Source organism: Salvelinus namaycush, chromosome 13, assembly GCF_016432855.1.
Source record: "Salvelinus namaycush isolate Seneca chromosome 13, SaNama_1.0, whole genome shotgun sequence".
In the NCBI taxonomy this organism is placed as follows: domain Eukaryota; kingdom Metazoa; phylum Chordata; class Actinopteri; order Salmoniformes; family Salmonidae; genus Salvelinus; species Salvelinus namaycush.
The window spans coordinates 35,264,379-35,280,785 of NC_052319.1; the positions used below are offsets into that span (position 1 = coordinate 35,264,379).

Consider the following 16,407-nt stretch of genomic DNA (forward strand, 5'->3'; position numbering starts at 1 on the left):
AAGAAGTTTAGGCTGACTATCAATCATTGTTTTTGAAAACAGTGGACAGCCAGTAAAAAATATGCTATTGCAACAGCTGCATAGTGCGAATCCCAGCCTATGGAATAAAAGTGGGGGTTTTATTGCTCAATCTAATTCATGCTGATACTTTTTTTTCTTATCCATAGGCCTAATGGACACGTGTTCAAACTCAAACTCACTTTTGATAGACTTAAAGGAGCAATCTGTAGTTGCTACATCCATTTTTGGACTTATAAATTATATACCAACTGATTCTTGAAGAATATAATTTATAAATGCCTCATGAGCTTAGTTCAACTGTCACACTCCATGAGAACCCAAAATATAAGCTTGTTTTCCCCCAATGTTTGTGAACATTGTAAATGTAACAACCTGTATAGCCTCATAACATGGTTCAAACAATCATTTTGATATCATGGATGGTCAGTTCTTGCATCTGCAGCTCCGACTATTAATCTGAGAGTGGTTACATTTCTCCATGCCCATCCCTCAGCTTTTTACCAAAACAGAGGCGGGGTGCCATTTTGTTATTGTTTCATCTGTGGATTTGCCCTTTAAACAGCTGCATATTATCAAGATATCAAAGTGTCACCAACAAAATGTTAAATAGGCCTATAGAAAATGTAGCATATGGCATTCATTTTTCACATGTAAATAGCTCTTTTCAGTAGTGCTCAAAGCGTGCCGTTCCATGAGCGCAGCATTTATTTTTCAACTCGAATCAATCAGTCCTCCATGACAACAAAATCATAAATAACAGAGTAGGGCTGGCTGATAAGTCCTTAGTTTTGGGGTTATGTTCAGGCTAATCTATACTTCCATATTTCCAAGTCCTATTCTAGAAGATCAAGGGGTATAACATTTATTGGAATGACTGGAATTCTGATTAAATTATATTTTTACATTACACTTACATTACACATTACACTTTGTTGAATCACCTTTGGCAGCGATTACAGCCTTGAGTCTTCTTGGGTATGACGCTACAAGCTTGGCACACCTGTATTTGGGGAGTTTCTTGCATTCTTCTCTGCAGATCCTCTCAATCTCCGTCAGGTTGGATAGGGAGCGTTGCTGCACGGCTATTTTCAGGTCTCTCGAGAATTGTTCGATCGGGTTCAAGTCTGGCTGGACCACTCAAGGACATTCAGAGACTTGTCCCGAAGCCACTCCTGCATTGTCTTGGCTGTGTGCTTAGAGTCATTGTCCTGTTGGAAGGTAAACCTTCGCCCCAGTCTGAGGTTCAGGACCAGGTTTTTATCATGGACCTCTCTGTACTTTTCTCTGTTCATCTTTCCCTCGATCCAGTCTCGTCTCCCAGTCCATGCTGCTGAAAAACATCCCCAAAGCATGATGCTGCCACCACCATGCTTCATTGTAGGGATGGCGCCAGGTTTCCTCCAGACGTGACACTTAGCATTCTGGCACTCTACCATAAAGGCCTAATTGGTGGAGTGCTGCAGAGATGGTTGTCCTCCCATCTCCACAGAGCAACTCTAGAGCTCTGTCAGACTGACCATTGGGTTCGTGGTCACCTCCCTGACCAGGGCCCTTCTCCCCCGATTGCTCAGTTTGGCCTGGCGGCCAGCACTAGGAAGAGTCTTGGTGGTTCCAAACTTCTTCCATTTAATAATTATGGAGGCCACTGTGTTCTTGGAGACATTCAATGCTGCATAAATGTTTAGGTAGCCTTCCCCAGGTTTATGCCTCGGCATAATCCTGTCTCAGAGCTCTACGGACAATTTCTTCGACCTCATGGCTTGGTTTTTGCTCTGACATGCACTGTCAACTGTGGGACCTTATATAGACAGGTGTGTGCCTATCTAAATCATGTCCAATCAATTGAATTTACCACAGGTGGACTCCAATCAGGTTGTAGAAACATCTCAAGGATGATCAATGGAAACAGGATGCACCTGAGCTCAATTTCGAGTCTCATAGCAAAGGGTCTGAATACTTATGTAAACTGGGTATTTCTGTTTTTTTTAAATACATTTGCAAAAATGTTTAAAAACCTGTTTTCGCTTAGTCATTTTGGGGTATTGTTTGTAGATTGCTGAGGAAACTGTTTTATTTAATCAATTTTAGAATAAGGCTGTAACGAACAAAATGTGGAAAAAGTAAAGAGGTTTGAATAGTTTCCGAAGTCATTGTATACACTGAGTGTACAAAACATTAAGAACACCTGCTCTTTCCATGACAAAGACTGACCAGGTGAATGCACCACTCTTAGAAAAATGGTGCTATCTAGAACTAAAAAGGGTTATTTGGCTGTCCCCATAAGACAGCCCTTTGAAGAACCCCTTTTGGTTCCAGGTAGAACCCTTTTGGAGGGTTCTACATGGAAACCAAAATAGTTCTACCTGGAACTAAAAAAGGGTTCTCTTTTGGGGACAGCCGCAGAACCCTTTTGAAACCCTTTTTCAAAGAGTGTTTGATCTCTTATTGATGTTACTTGTTAAATCCACTTCAATCAGTGTGATGATGAAGGGGAGGAGACGGGTTAAAGAAGGATTTTAAGCCTTGAGACAATTGAGACATGGATTGTGTGTATGTGCCATTCAGATGGTGAATTATTTAAGTGCCTTTGAACGGGGTATGGTAGTAGGTGCCAGGCGCACCGGATTTGTCAAGAACTGCAACATTGCTGAGTTTTTCATGCTCAACAGTTTCCTGTGAGTATATTAAAAATGGTCCACCACCTAAAGGTCAACCAACCAACTTGACACAATTGTGGGAAGCATTGGAGTCAACATGGGCAGCATCCCTGAAGAACACTTTCGACACCTTGTAGAGTCCATGCTCCGATGAATTGAGGCTGTTCTGAGGGCAAAAAGGGGGACAACTTAATATTAGGAAGGTGTCCCTAATGTTTTGTACACTCAGTGTATGTCTATGTTTTACTCTGTTTATATTGCCTTGTCTCTGTGTACGTACGACTATAAAGGATTTATAAATTACAATGGAATTCTGAACGAGGTGTAACTAACAAAAATGATTTAATCTCAAACAACATTATTTAACCTATAGCATCATAGAGAGCCATAACCTTTGACCCTGTGCAGGCAAGTTCTACAACATCGGGGACCAGACTGGTCATGGGGAGGACCACTGCCAGTTTGTAGATTCTTTCCTGGACGGACGAACAGGCAGCCAGGTACTGGCCGACCAGCTACCCAGCCGATCAGGTAGAGTACCATCAACTGGGACCCATTAGAAAGATCAGTGGGAGAGAACCACTTGTACAGGTGTCCATGACCACGGTTTCTTGTTCACTTTTCAATGACTACTAAAGATTTCTGTTTCAGGGTTAACTATGGGAAACAATGATCTCTAGACTATGTTAAAAGACCATTCACATTCCAAACCATTTTTAAAAGAAAGGTTCTCATTATGCCTTTCTCTCATGCTCAGGTTTCTACCGGGCTATGCGTCAGGAACCAGTCAACTTCGGCCAGATCGGAGGGAACTCGCATTCCACCTATGTCGGCTGGTATGAGTGCGGAACACCCATACCTGGGAAATGGTAAGACCCCTCCACCAAGGAGGTGGCCAGGAAGATGCCTGACTGAAAGAGGGATTATTTTACCAGGCTGAAAGGAGGACTGAGGAGGCCTGAGGGGAGGTGGGCTTCTCTGTTACCATGGAGATGCACCTTTCTGACTGTCTATTTGTCAGATGGCAACAGCCCACATTCCATTGTATAAAAGTGTACAGGACCATACTTTGTCACGAACTCTGTTAGGCACATTTGTCATATCTCCTTAAATCTCATCTCACTATTTATCAAACACGACAACATGAGAAAATACTCAAAACCTGTAAACATGGAAGAGAAGTTGGTAAAGGTTTTTCAGAGTGCTTCATTAAATATGAACACCGGAAACTGTTGGGAAGCTGGCTCCCTAAAAATGTAATGTGTATGGTTTTATTTATCAGCAGTTGTTATTCATGTACCTTGTGGTTTCTATTGGCCAGTCTGCTACAAAAGCATTAGTTTTCACTCATACGGATACTGTCTATACTCAATACCTTTCTTGATTGGTCCTGTGGGATTAACAGTTGCGGTTTGCACAATATGAAAGTATTAAATATATGTATATGATGTGAAAGAACAATATTTCTGAACTACTATTAAGTCTCAACATTAAGTTTACAAAGCAAGGCGGTTCCACGAGTGTGTGTTAATCACTTGGAAAAACACCTGAATGGGTTCTTTAGCCAATGAATGTCCAAATATTAAGTAGAGATAAAATCATCAGATACTGGGATTCACTCAGTTGGAATGAACAGCATAAGGATATGCTTTGTTGTTCTTTCATCTTCAATTTTCTAACTTCAACTCATCTCAATTTGGAGAATGATTGCCAGGTATCCGTTATGTGGATGTGGTCCTAAGCTCATTGCAAGTGACCACAATTGTCCACCTCTGGGGCGTTTTCAGTGGGGTGCAACATGGCAGAATGTTCAGATGTAATGTATTGGGTTTGTAGGATGATGAATTGTGTCAGTTCTATACGTTACATTTCTACCTACAACATTCAGAACATTTCCCCTCACTGACAAAACCCTTCGTTTTTAGCCTTGGAATGTTTTGCTACAGTTTTGTTCGTCTGAGTTTAAATATTATATAACATGTACATAAAGGCTTCTTTTAGTGTGGAAACAACCAAAGAAATATTACATTTAACATTTTGTACAGTTGCTCGCAAATGGCTGCAGTTGTATTTTCAACCCACATTTTGTGGGAAAAGTGTTTATAGATTGTTTCAGATATGTACAACCATTTCTGTTTCTGTTTTCAACAATAAATCCTTAAGTATGGTTCTTTTTTTACTACTTATACGACTCAAATTGGTTGTAAATGCATTATGCACATCTGAAAGTGTGTTCATATGTCACACACACACACACACAAATCATCAACACATGCCCCGTTTCACTCGTTTGGCCATTAGTTCTGACTGCAGACAGGCAGAGCTGAGGGACCTACCACACACTCCCTCACCACACGTCCCAGCCAACCACAACGCCCGATTAGGAAAACAAACATCAACAGCAGCATTACCACACTTTTCCAAATCCAAAATCCAAATCTGGTGGGATACGAAAGGCTCTCGGAAGCCAAGCTCAACACGGAGCCGTGAACTCACAAACCACAGTGTGAGGGAAGGAGGGAGAGAAAGAGTGAGGGAGAGAAAGAGTGAGGGAGAGAAAGAATCAAAACAGTGACAGACTTCAAGGTTTCAAAGCCTTTATTAGGTTTTAGAGAAAATGTTTCAGTTTAAACAAACTAAATGACACTTCAAGGTGGAAAATCTGACTGATATATTAATACAAACCAGTGAGGGAAAAAAATGTATGAGAGAGAGAGCGATAAACCATAAGGAGGTGATCTAAGAGGCTAAACATGGTAGGACCCTTCTGGAAGGTCAAAACTACACCTCCCATATTGTACTCAACGGAGAGGCAGATTCCATGACACGTCTTAATATCAACATGGTGGTGATGAAAACAAGTTGTAAAAAAATTATTTAAAAAAGGGGATGAACACCATTTTGAACAGCAGCATCGGTTGACACTCAGCAAACTATATCCTCTCAAGATCAGTTAAATGCCAAACGAATCAACATCTGTTGACCAGCGTATACAGGTGCATTTACAGCTGTCAGACTAGCAAGAAAAAGTCTGATGATGATAATGATAGACAGCTTTCATATTCCAGCCTGTTTTGTTCTCCCAGCTGATTGTGCTTACAGACTGACTACATGTTCACCAGTGTTGAGCACAATTTGAACTGAAGGCAGTCAATTCGAAATAAAAACATTTTGAAATAAATACCTTCGACTTCTCAGTTTATTGAGAAGTCATTGAAAATGCTTTGAATTGTACATTAGAGTTTTCTTCCTGAATTGACTGCCTTCAATTCAAATTGAGCCCACCCTGATGACAGACACAGGGGGGAGAGTGTGGGTAGGAAACATTGAATTTCAAATAACAGGGCAATAACACATGGGTGTGTGTGTGCGGTGGTGGGGTCGAGACAGAACACAGACAATCACATGGGGGGGGGGGGGGGGGTTGTAGTTTGTTTTGGATATGGACTCATCAGTGACTGAGGACTGACAGAAGGACGGATGGACAGATTAGCAGACCATATTTACCAAACCCAGGCCAAACAGAGCCAGCCAGGACACAAAGGGGAGGGGTGGGTGTGTGTGGATAACGTTTTCCATTCCTTCTCCTTTACCGGTACCCAGGGCCAGGCTGGGCATAGCCCGAGCCGAAGGGGGGCCGGTTGCGGGCATAGGGGTTGGACGCCCCAGGAGGGGGGGTAACGTTGCTACCGGGGGGAGGAGTGTAGCTGGGACGGGCCTGGTAACCCTGGCCAGACTGGGAGGTGGGGGGTAGGCTGTAGTTGGCAGGCTGGTTGGCCTGGGAGGTGTAGTTTTGGGGAGGGAAGGCCCCTGGGGGGTACTGCTGGGGTCCCTGGGGTGGAGCGGCCTGCTGTTGGCCTCCCTGGAAGCCGGGGGCTGGGCCCTGGCTGGGTGCGGGGCCCTGGGAGTTGGGGGCAGGGTAGTTCTGGAACTGCTGTTGTTGAGGCTGAGGGGTGCCGGGCTGGGGGGTGCATCCTGCTGAGTGAGAGAGAGTTGGGGAGAGAAGTACAGTATAACTTTTGATTGTAATCCATTTCACATTCATAGAATCATTCCTGTGAAAGTCTGGGCCATTTTTATAAGATCAGCCTGTCCTTCTTGGACCTTTTCTGAGAGAAAGTGTCACTGTCTTACCAGGGTACTGCATGCCATACTGCTGCTGCGGTGCTGGCTGCTGGGGAGGGTATCCACCTGGAGACTGGTACTGCTGGTACATCTGACCTGGAGAAGAGAGAGATGGAGGACATCAGTATGACTGCTGGGGAAGACAGGCACACACCTGGGTGTCTGGATGGAACCAGACAGGATCGTCTTAATGCAAACAGCCCGAGCACTAAAATAAAACAGGACTGGTTCTTCAAAGCCCTGCGCCTAGACACTCTCTATGGCACATTACAGTCAGCTGAACAGCTCCAAGCTAAACACGCACACACTTTTATTTGGATAGACGTGTTGGGTCAGAGCGGGTGCCATCTGTCTAAACAGGTCTGTCTGTGTCAGTAGACAAGACACTTCCCTCCCAACTTTAATTAGCCATAACCTCAGTCTACGTGTGTGTGTGTGTGTGTGTCTCTTTCTCGGGTCCATGTCACATTTAAAAGTCTAGACTGGAAAGTCGGCTCAATACCATGGACTGAAGAGTGTGGTTAAGAGTGTCTGAAAATAAAAACTAGAAACACAAACGACACATGCACGTAGTGTGCACACAATGTGGACCGGACCGCTGAGCTTCAAAGACCTCAAGACACTGACTGACAAACGTTTTGCCACAGGCAATGAATATTCCATTCTTTTACATTGGTCTGTATTGTTGTGTATGGTTAGATATTATTGCATTGTTGGAGCTAGGAACACAAGCATTTCGCTACACCCACAATAACACCTGCTAAATTGATTTGATGGTTGCTTCTGCGCAGGTCAAAGCTGATTAACATGAGCTTGTCTGGCACAGCTGCCTGACCGAGACTTTTATCTTTGCTAAAGTTCACTGTTTTTTCATGTGCCAGTTAAAGCAGAGCGTTGATTTTCCACTCAGAGGGCCCGTAACAGAGCCCTATGGAACTCCTTTGTGAGGGAATAGGGACTAGACATAATTCTAAGAAGTTCTGCAGGGACATTTGTGCTAGGCTATCACTAGGCTGATTAAACACTCACTGAAGTGGTAGTTCACTCCACACACACACACACACACACACACACACACACACACACACACACACACACACACACACACACACACACACACACACATGCAGTGGCTGAAAGATACACAGACAAACACAGGTACAAACAGCTGGGGCACAAATGTGCCAGAATAAAACTGACCCAAAACCTGCAGGGGACAAACTTTCTCAAAGTCAGAGGAAGATCAAAAAAACAAGGGTCTGAGCTGCAGTGGACTGGGGAACTAATGAAGACTGTCTACTACAGACAGACAGGGTGCCACACAGACACATGAAGTGACCTTATGCCAGCCATCTTATACACTCCCAGTCCCAGATCATAACCCAGACCCATACTGTAGGTCCGTACCTGGGTTGAAATGCTATTTGTTTTTTCTTTCAAATACTTCAGATACATTAAGTACAAATACATTTTGACCCAAGTCTGGACCAGATGAAAGAACCATGTTTCATTCCTCCACCATTGGTGATCTCTCATCGAACATGATTCAAACATTTACAAAAATGTAACTAGGCAAGTCAGTTAAGCGCAAATTCTTATTTACAATGACGGCCTACTGGGGAACAGTGGGTTAACTGCCTTGTTCAGGGGCAGAACGACAGATTTTTACCTTGTCAGCTCGGGGATTCGATTCCCAAGCTGACAAGGTAAAAAGCTGACAAGGCCCAACGCTCTAACCACTAGGCTACCATCTTGCCCCAAATTGTGAAAAGTCTATAGAATGAAACCAGACATACTGCTCTATAGGACTGCATCTATGAAATCAGCTGTAAGCCCACTGTTAACCCCTGTAATGTGAGCACCATGGTGCTCGAGTGAGAATCACAAAGTGTGTGTGTGAATGTGTGTGTGTTCGCGAGCATGTAGGTGCTGACTTTCTCTCCGTCTTGGTTTCCTGTCTGCTATCCATCATGTGTGTTATGTAATCCGATAGAGGGATGGATGGAGCTGCCGTCAGGCCTCATTGGCCAGAAGAATTCTTCTCTGATCAGTAAATGTAAGTCCCAGAGGACAGAGAAATCACTGCGGCTCTATGGAGAGACCGGCTGCCTGCACATCCCTTCAGCTGAACACAAAACAGAGCTGGAAAAATTATCTGGAATGTTATTGCTTCACTGTAGTTCTCAAGCCTATTAGGGATGTTTTCAGAAAGGAAACAAGATAATATGGGTAGTAATACATTTACGTTAGTTATTTAGCAGATGCTCTTATCAGTTAGTGCATTCACCTTCAGATAGCTAGGTGGAACAACCACATATCATAGTCATAGTAAGTACATTTCCCTCAATAAAGCAGGCATCAGCAAAGTCAGAGCCAGTAGTGTGTGTGTGTGTGGGGGGGGGGGGGGGGGGGGGGGTCAAGTGCGAGTGTTAGTTCACAAAAGTCGATTTCTTTGTGTGTGTGGGGGGCTGAGGAGGTTGTGTGAGGGGGGTACTGTGGGATTATTTAAGATACTCCTTGAAGAGGCAGAGATTCAAATGGTTTTGAAGATGGGCAGGGAGTTTGCTGTCCTAGTTTCAGGGTGAAGCTGTTTCCACCATTGGGGTGCCAAGACAGAGAAGAGCTTGGACTGGGCTGAGCGGGAGCTGCTCTCCCATAGCGGTGGGAGTGCCAAGAGGTGGCAGAACAGAGTGCTCAGGTTGGGGTGTAGGGTTTTAACAGAGCCTGAAGGTAGGCAGTTCCTCTCGCTGCTCCGAAGGCAAGTACCATGGTCTTTTGTGGATGCAAGCTTCAACTGGAAACCAGTGGAGTGTGGGGAGGAGTGGTGTGACATGGGAGAACTTGGGAAGGTTGAACACCAGGAGGGTTGCAGTGTTCTGGATAGGTGCAGGGGTTTGATGGCACAAGCGGGGAGCCCAGCCAACAGCGAGTTGCAGTAGTCCAGATGGGAGATGACAAGCGCCAGCTCCGCTTTATGTGTGAGGTAGGGTTGTACTCTATGGATGTTGTGCACATGAACCTGCAGCGAGTTAAATCAAATAATGTATTTGTCACATGCACCGAATACAACAGGTATAGTGAAATGGTACAGTGAAATACTTACTTATAAGACCTTAACCAACAATGCAGTCAAGAAAAATAAGTGATAAAAGTATTCACTAAAATAATAAAATATAAAAATAAATAATTAAAGAGCAACAATAAAATAACAGTAGTGAGGCTATATACAGGGGGTACCGGTACAGAGTCAATGTGTGAAGGGCACATGTTAGTCGAGGTAATTGAGGTAACATGTACATGGGGGTGGTTGGGGGGGGTCAATGCAAACAGTCCAGGTAGCCATTTGATTAGCTGTTCAGGAGTCTTATGGCTTGGGGGTAGAAGCTGTTAAAAACCTTTTGGACCTACACTTAGCACTCCGGTACTGCTTGCCGTGCAGTAGCAGAGAACAGTCTATGACTAGGGTGGCTGGAGTCTGACAAATTTTAGGGCCTTCCTCTGACACCAAGGAACTTGAAGCTCTCAACCTGCTCCACTACAGCCCCGCCGTTGAGAATGGGGGCGTGCTCAGCCCTCCTTTTCCTGTAGGCCACGATCACCACTTTTGTCTTGATCACATCGAGGGAGATGTTGTTATCCTGGCATCCACTGCCAGGTCTTTGACCTCCTCCCTATAGGCTGTCTCATCATTGTCAGTGATCAGGCCTACCAATGCTGTGTCGTCAGCAAACTTAATGATGCTGGAGTTGTGCTTGGCCATGCAGTCATGGGTGAATAGGGAGTACAGGAGGGGACTGAGCATGCATCCCTGAGGGGCCCCCGTGTTGTTACCTACCCTTACCATTTAGGGGTGGCCCGTCAGGAAGTCCAGGATCCTGATGCAGAGGAAGGTGTTTAGTCCCAGGGTGCACAGCATAGTGATGAGCTTTGAGAGCACCATGGTGTTGAACACTGAGCTGTAGTCAATGAACAGCATTCTCACGTGGGTATTCCTTTTGTCCAGGTGAGAAAGGGCAGTGTGGAGTGCAATAGCGATTGCATCATTTGTGGATCTGTTGGGGCGGTATGCAATTGGAGTGGGTCTAGGGTTTCTGGGATAATGGTGTTGATGTGAGCCATAACCAGCCTTTCAAAGCACTTCATGGCTACAGACGTGAGTGCTTGGGGTCAGTAGTCATTTAGGCAGGTTACCTTTGTGTTCTTGGGAACAGGGACTATGGTGGTCTACTTGAAACAAGTAGGTATTACAGACTCGGCCAGGGACAGGTTGAAAATGTCAATGAAGACACTTGCCAGATGGTCAGGGCATGATCGGAATACACGTCCTATTGCCTTGTGAATGTTGACCTGTTTAAAAGGTCTTACATCGGCTATGGAGAGCGTGATCACACAGTCATCCGTCCGGAACAGCTGGTGCACTCATGCATGCTTCAGTGTTGCTTACCTCGAAGAAACCATAGAAGTAATTTAGCTCGTCTGGTAGGCTTGTGTCACTGGGCAGCTCGCGGCTGTGCTTCCCTTTGTAGTCTGTAATAGTTTGCAAGCCCTGCCACATCCGACGAGCGTCTGAATCGTACTACACCGGCTCCATCTTAGTCCTGTATTGATGCTTTGCCTGTTTGATAGTTTGTCGGAGGGCAGTGGGATTTCTTATAAGCGTCCAGGTTAGATTCCTGCTCCTTGAAAGCGGCAGCTCTACCCTTTAGCTCAGTGCGGATGTTGCCTGTAATCAATGGCTTCTGGTTGGGGTATGTGCGTACGGTCACTGTGGGGACGATGTTGTCGATGCACTTATTGAAGCCAGTGACTGATGTGGTGTACTCCTCAATGCCATTGGAAGAATCCCAGAACATATTCCAGTCTGAGCTAGCAACAGTCATGTAGCTTAGCATCTGCGTCATCGGAGTCACTGCTTTGATGTTTGCAGAGAACGACAGGGTGTTGTCCAGGGTCACGGCAAGGTTCTTTGCACTTTGGGCGAGGGACACCGTGGAGTTGTCAACCGTGATGGAGAGGTATTCCTATTTTTTATTACATTTTTACTCCACATACAAAACAACTTAGACGCACAAACAATGACTACATCTCTGCCCAGACCAGCATGCTTACACCCTCATCCCTTGTGCCTGCATTATTGTTTGCCACTTGGCCTTAAATTGTATCAATTTGTTTTTCTTGGTCACCCATGCTATTTCAATAAATTATTATATTTTTCCATTGTGTTCATGATGGCGGAATGATTGATTTCCACATTTAGTATACTTTTTTTCAAGATCAGTAATGAAAAGAGTATCTTCCAGCCTATATGGTCTCTCACTACACCCCCATATGCCATGTCTTGAAATAAGCAGACAGACAGATTAAAAGTTCACACTATAATACTTCTGACAGCCAACTTTCAAGCTGGAGAGGTATTCAATCTGATAAAGCATCAAAGACACCATCTGTGCAGTGGTGGGTGAACAGGTGTGCTAAAACTCAGAGACAAACACAGAACATTCCTTATCTAGAGTTGATCATAATCTGTACAAAACATTAAGAACACCTTCCTAATAGTGAGTTGCACCCCCCCCCCCTCCCCTCAGAACAGCCTCAATTTGTCAGGGCATGGACTCTACAAGGTGGCCCATGTTGACTCCAATGATTCCAACAGTTGTGTCAAGTTGGTTGGATGTCCTTTGGGTGGTGGCCCATTCTTGATACACACGGGAAACTGTTGAGTGTAGAAAAGCCCATCAGCGTTGCAGCTCTTGACACAAACCGGTGCGCCTGGCACCTACTACCATAACCCGCTCAAAAGGAACTTAAACCTTTTTTCTTGCCCATTCACCCTCTGAATGGCACATACACAATCCATGTCTCAACTGTCTCAAGGCATAAAAATCCTTCTTTAACTGGTCTCCTCCCCTTCATCTACACTGATTGAAGTGGATTTAACAAGTGACATCAATAAGAGGTCATAGCTTTCATCTGGATTCACCTGGTCAGTCTAAGTCATGGAAAGAGGTGTTCATAATGTTTTGTCCACTCAGTGTAAACGAGAGACAGCCACTAGAAATCTTCTGCTTATGGATCTTATTAGCGCCATGTTTACGTGTAAACACAAACCAAATGTTGACAGAGAGATGAGAGAGTGATTGGTCCATCTACCCCCAAAGTACATGATCTGTGTCCTTGTTGAGTTTCTGAAGTCGTCCTCTGTGCATAATGTCAAGGCACCACACCCTTAAATCAACGTGTTCATTCCCAACATGTTGGCAGGAGTGCACTGATCCTTTGAGACTATTCCTGGTCAACGATGATCAGTCTTCAATGTATTGTCTTTGTACAGACCCTATGGACACTCCTGAACTAAGGGAACATTTGGGGTCTCTCTCTCTCTCACCAGAGCGTTGGAATAGGGAAAAACGTGTCCTTGCAGCCTGACTCGGCCGTCTGGCCAACAGCTGCAGCCCAGAGCCTCTCTCCTCCCTGGAAGTCTGGGAGAGAGGGAGGAACGGATGAGCAGAGGGAGGAAAAGATGAGGATGATGAACTCCAGAAGACGACCAGCCAACCACACAGTCAGCGATGTCACACAACCTAGTAACAGCCCGTGACCGTTATATGACCGCACAGTCATTTATGGACAAACTAAAACTAATAACCAGCACAAAGTGCAATGGTCTGGAATATAAAGAGTACGACTGAGTTGAATAAGTAAGACGTAAGGAAGAATGACTGTAACTTTAGACTCTTAGCTCTGTTAAACTCAACCCAAACCCCTTGGAGAAGCTTGAACCCTGCCCGAGCCAAAACCACAGAGCTGGTCTGGGGAACACGGTCAAACCAACACCATGTGGAACTGCACTCTCTTTGTTCCAAGTGCGGTTTGGAGGCCCTGGTATGGCTCCTCTGTGTTCAAGCCACAGCTCAACGAGCGTACCGTGAGTGTGCGTGTACCAGCTGTGGTTTGGCTCCTGTGGTGGGGTTTTGTCTGTGAGCTGGTTATGGGTCTCTCTGGGTGAAAACAGAGACGTCTCCAGGGATGGAGGCGGCTACGGAGAGCCAGAAGAGCCAAAACCCGTGCCTGCCAATGACAAAAAAACATCCCATCCAAAATAATGAGGTAGCTTAATAATAAGACTGACTCACAACATGTTCCTCTGTCCCCTCCCTTCCTGTGTGTCTGTGTCATATACTGAGATGCCAAAAACTAGAGCACACCTCGTTATCTGGTAAGAGAGTTACTTTCGATCTCTGTTCATTCCAGATCACCACCATTATGGGAATACTCAGCGGGTCCTAGAGGAAAAGCTGTGTTCATTCCAGATCACAACCATTATGGGAATACTCAGCGGGTCCTAGAGGAAAAGCTGTGTTCATTCCAGATCACCACCATTATGGGAATACTCAGCGGGTCCTAGAGGAAAAGCTGTGTTCATTCCAGATCACAACCATTATGGGAATACTCAGCGGGTCCTAGAGGAAAAGCTGTGTTCATTCCAGATCACCACCATTATGGGAATACTCAGCGGGTCCTAGAGGAAAAGCTGTGTTCATTCCAGATCAACACCATTATGGGAATACTCAGCGTGTCCTAGAGTTGAAGCTCTGTGTTCTTCCTCAATTTACACACAATACCCCAGAAATGACTAAGCAAAAACAGATTTGGATTTTTTGGGAAATTTATAAAGATAATAAAAACTGAAAAATGACATTTACATAAGTATTCAGACCCTTAGTACTTTGTTGAAGCACGTTTGGCAGCGATTACAACCTCAAGTCATCTTGGGTATGACGCTACAAGCTTGACACACCTGTATTTAGGGGAGTTTCTCCCATTCTTCTCTGCAGATGATCTCAAGCTCTGTCAGGTTGGATGGGGAGCGTTGCACAGCTATTTTCAGGTCTCTCTGGAGATGTTCAATCGGGTTCAAGTCGGGGCTCTGCCTGGGCCACTCAAGGACATTCAGAGACTTGTCCCGAAGCCACTCCTGCGTTGTCTTGGCTGTGTGCTTAGGGTCGTTGTCCTGTTGGAAGGTGAACCTTTGCCCCAGTCTGAGGTCGAGAGCAGGTATTCATGAAGTATCTCTGTACTACTTACTAGTCTCCCAGTCCCTGCCGCTGAAAAATATCCCCACAGCATGATGCTGCCACCACCATGATTCACCACAGGGATGGCGCCAGGTTTCCTCCAGACATGACGCGTGGCATTCAGGCCAACAAGTTCAATCTTGGTTTAATCAGACAAGAGAATCTTGTTTCTCATGGTCTGAGAGTCTTTACGTCCCTTTTGGCAAACTCCAGCAGGCTGTCATGTGTCTTTTACTCAAAGCAAATCAAATTTTATTTGATCACACGTGCCAAATACAACAGGTGTAGACCTTACTGTGAAATGCTTAGTTACAAGCCCTTAACCAACAAAGCAGTTCAAGAAATAGAGTTAAGAAAATATTTACTAAATAAACTAAAGTAAAAAAAATATTTAAAAAATAGGCTACTCAGGAGTGGCTTCCATCTGGCCAAACTACCATAAAGGCCTGATTGGTGGAGTGCTGCAGAGATGGTTGTCCTTAGAGGAACTCTGGACCTATGTTAGAGTGACCATCGGGTTCTTGGTCACCTCCCTGACCAAGGCCCTTCTCCCCAAATGGCTCAGTTTGGCCGGGCGGCCAGCTCGAGGAAGAGTTTTGGTGAACTCAGCAAAAAAAGAAACGTCCCTTTTTCAGGACCCTATCTTTCAAAGAATTCATAAAAATCCAAATAACTTCATAGATCTTTATTGTAAAGAATTTAAACACCGTTTCCCATGCTTGTTCAATGAACCATAAACAATAAATGAACATGCACCTGTGGAACGGTCGTTAAGACACTAACAGCTTGCAGACGGTAGGCAATTAAGGTCAGTTCTGAAAACTTAGGACACTAAAGAGGCATTTCTACTGACTGAAAAACACCAAAAGAAAGATACCCAGGGTCCCTGCTCATCTGCGTGAACGTGCATTAGGCATGCTGCAAGGAGGCAAGAGTATTGCAGATGTGGTCAGGGCAAAAAATTGCAATGTCCGTACTGTGAGACACCTAAGACAGTGTTACAGGGAGACAGAACGGACAACTAATCGTCCTCACAGTGGCAGACCACGTCTACACCACCTGCACAGGATCGGTACACCCGAACATCACACCTGCATGGGTCAGGTACAGGATGGCAAAAACTGCCCGAGTTACACCAGGAATGCACAATCCCTCCATTAGTGCTCAGACTCTCAGCCTATTGCGGACAGAGGCTGGACTGAGGGCTTGTAGGCCTGTTGTAAGGCAGGTCTTCACCAGACATCACCGGCAACAATGTCGCCTATGGGCACAAACCCACCGTCGCTGGACCAGACAGAACTTGCAAAAAGTGCACGTTGCTGACGAGTCTCGGTTTTGTCTCACCAGGGGTGATAGTTGGAGTTGCGTTTAATCGTCAAAGGAATGAGTGTTACACCGAGGCCTGTACTCTGGAGTGGGATCGATTTGGAGGTGGAGGGTCCGTCATGGTCTGGAAGGGTGTGTCACAGCATCATCGGACTGAGCTTGTTGTCATTGCAGGCAATCTCAAAGCTGTGCGTTACAGGGAA

The 16,407-nt window shown here is 45.1% G+C and overlaps 2 protein-coding genes across 5 annotated transcripts in view; one reads left to right on the forward strand and one right to left on the reverse strand.

Annotated features, from left to right (window-relative positions):
* LOC120058475 (target of Nesh-SH3-like) overlaps positions 1-4,857 on the forward strand; it is a 49,287-nt gene extending 44,430 nt beyond the window's left edge. For both annotated transcript variants that reach the window (XM_039007161.1, XM_039007162.1), the window contains 2 exons: positions 3,087-3,209; positions 3,436-4,857. In XM_039007161.1, the coding sequence (XP_038863089.1) occupies positions 3,087-3,209; positions 3,436-3,551 (239 nt within the window). In that variant the 3' untranslated portion in view covers positions 3,552-4,857. The remainder of the gene's footprint in view (positions 1-3,086; positions 3,210-3,435) is intronic.
* A 401-nt stretch (positions 4,858-5,258) lies between these two features.
* Positions 5,259-16,407, reverse strand: part of LOC120058476 (protein TFG-like) — a 33,439-nt gene continuing 22,290 nt past the window's right edge. The window contains exons 7-8 of one of the 3 annotated variants that reach the window (XM_039007166.1): positions 6,813-6,899; positions 5,259-6,653 (exon numbers count right to left, since the gene is read on the reverse strand). In XM_039007166.1, the coding sequence (XP_038863094.1) occupies positions 6,268-6,653; positions 6,813-6,899 (473 nt within the window). In that variant the 3' untranslated portion in view covers positions 5,259-6,267. Of the gene's footprint in view, positions 6,657-6,782; positions 6,900-16,407 lie in introns of all 3 variants that reach the window. The other 2 variants (XM_039007164.1, XM_039007163.1) reach the window with 2 other exon arrangements.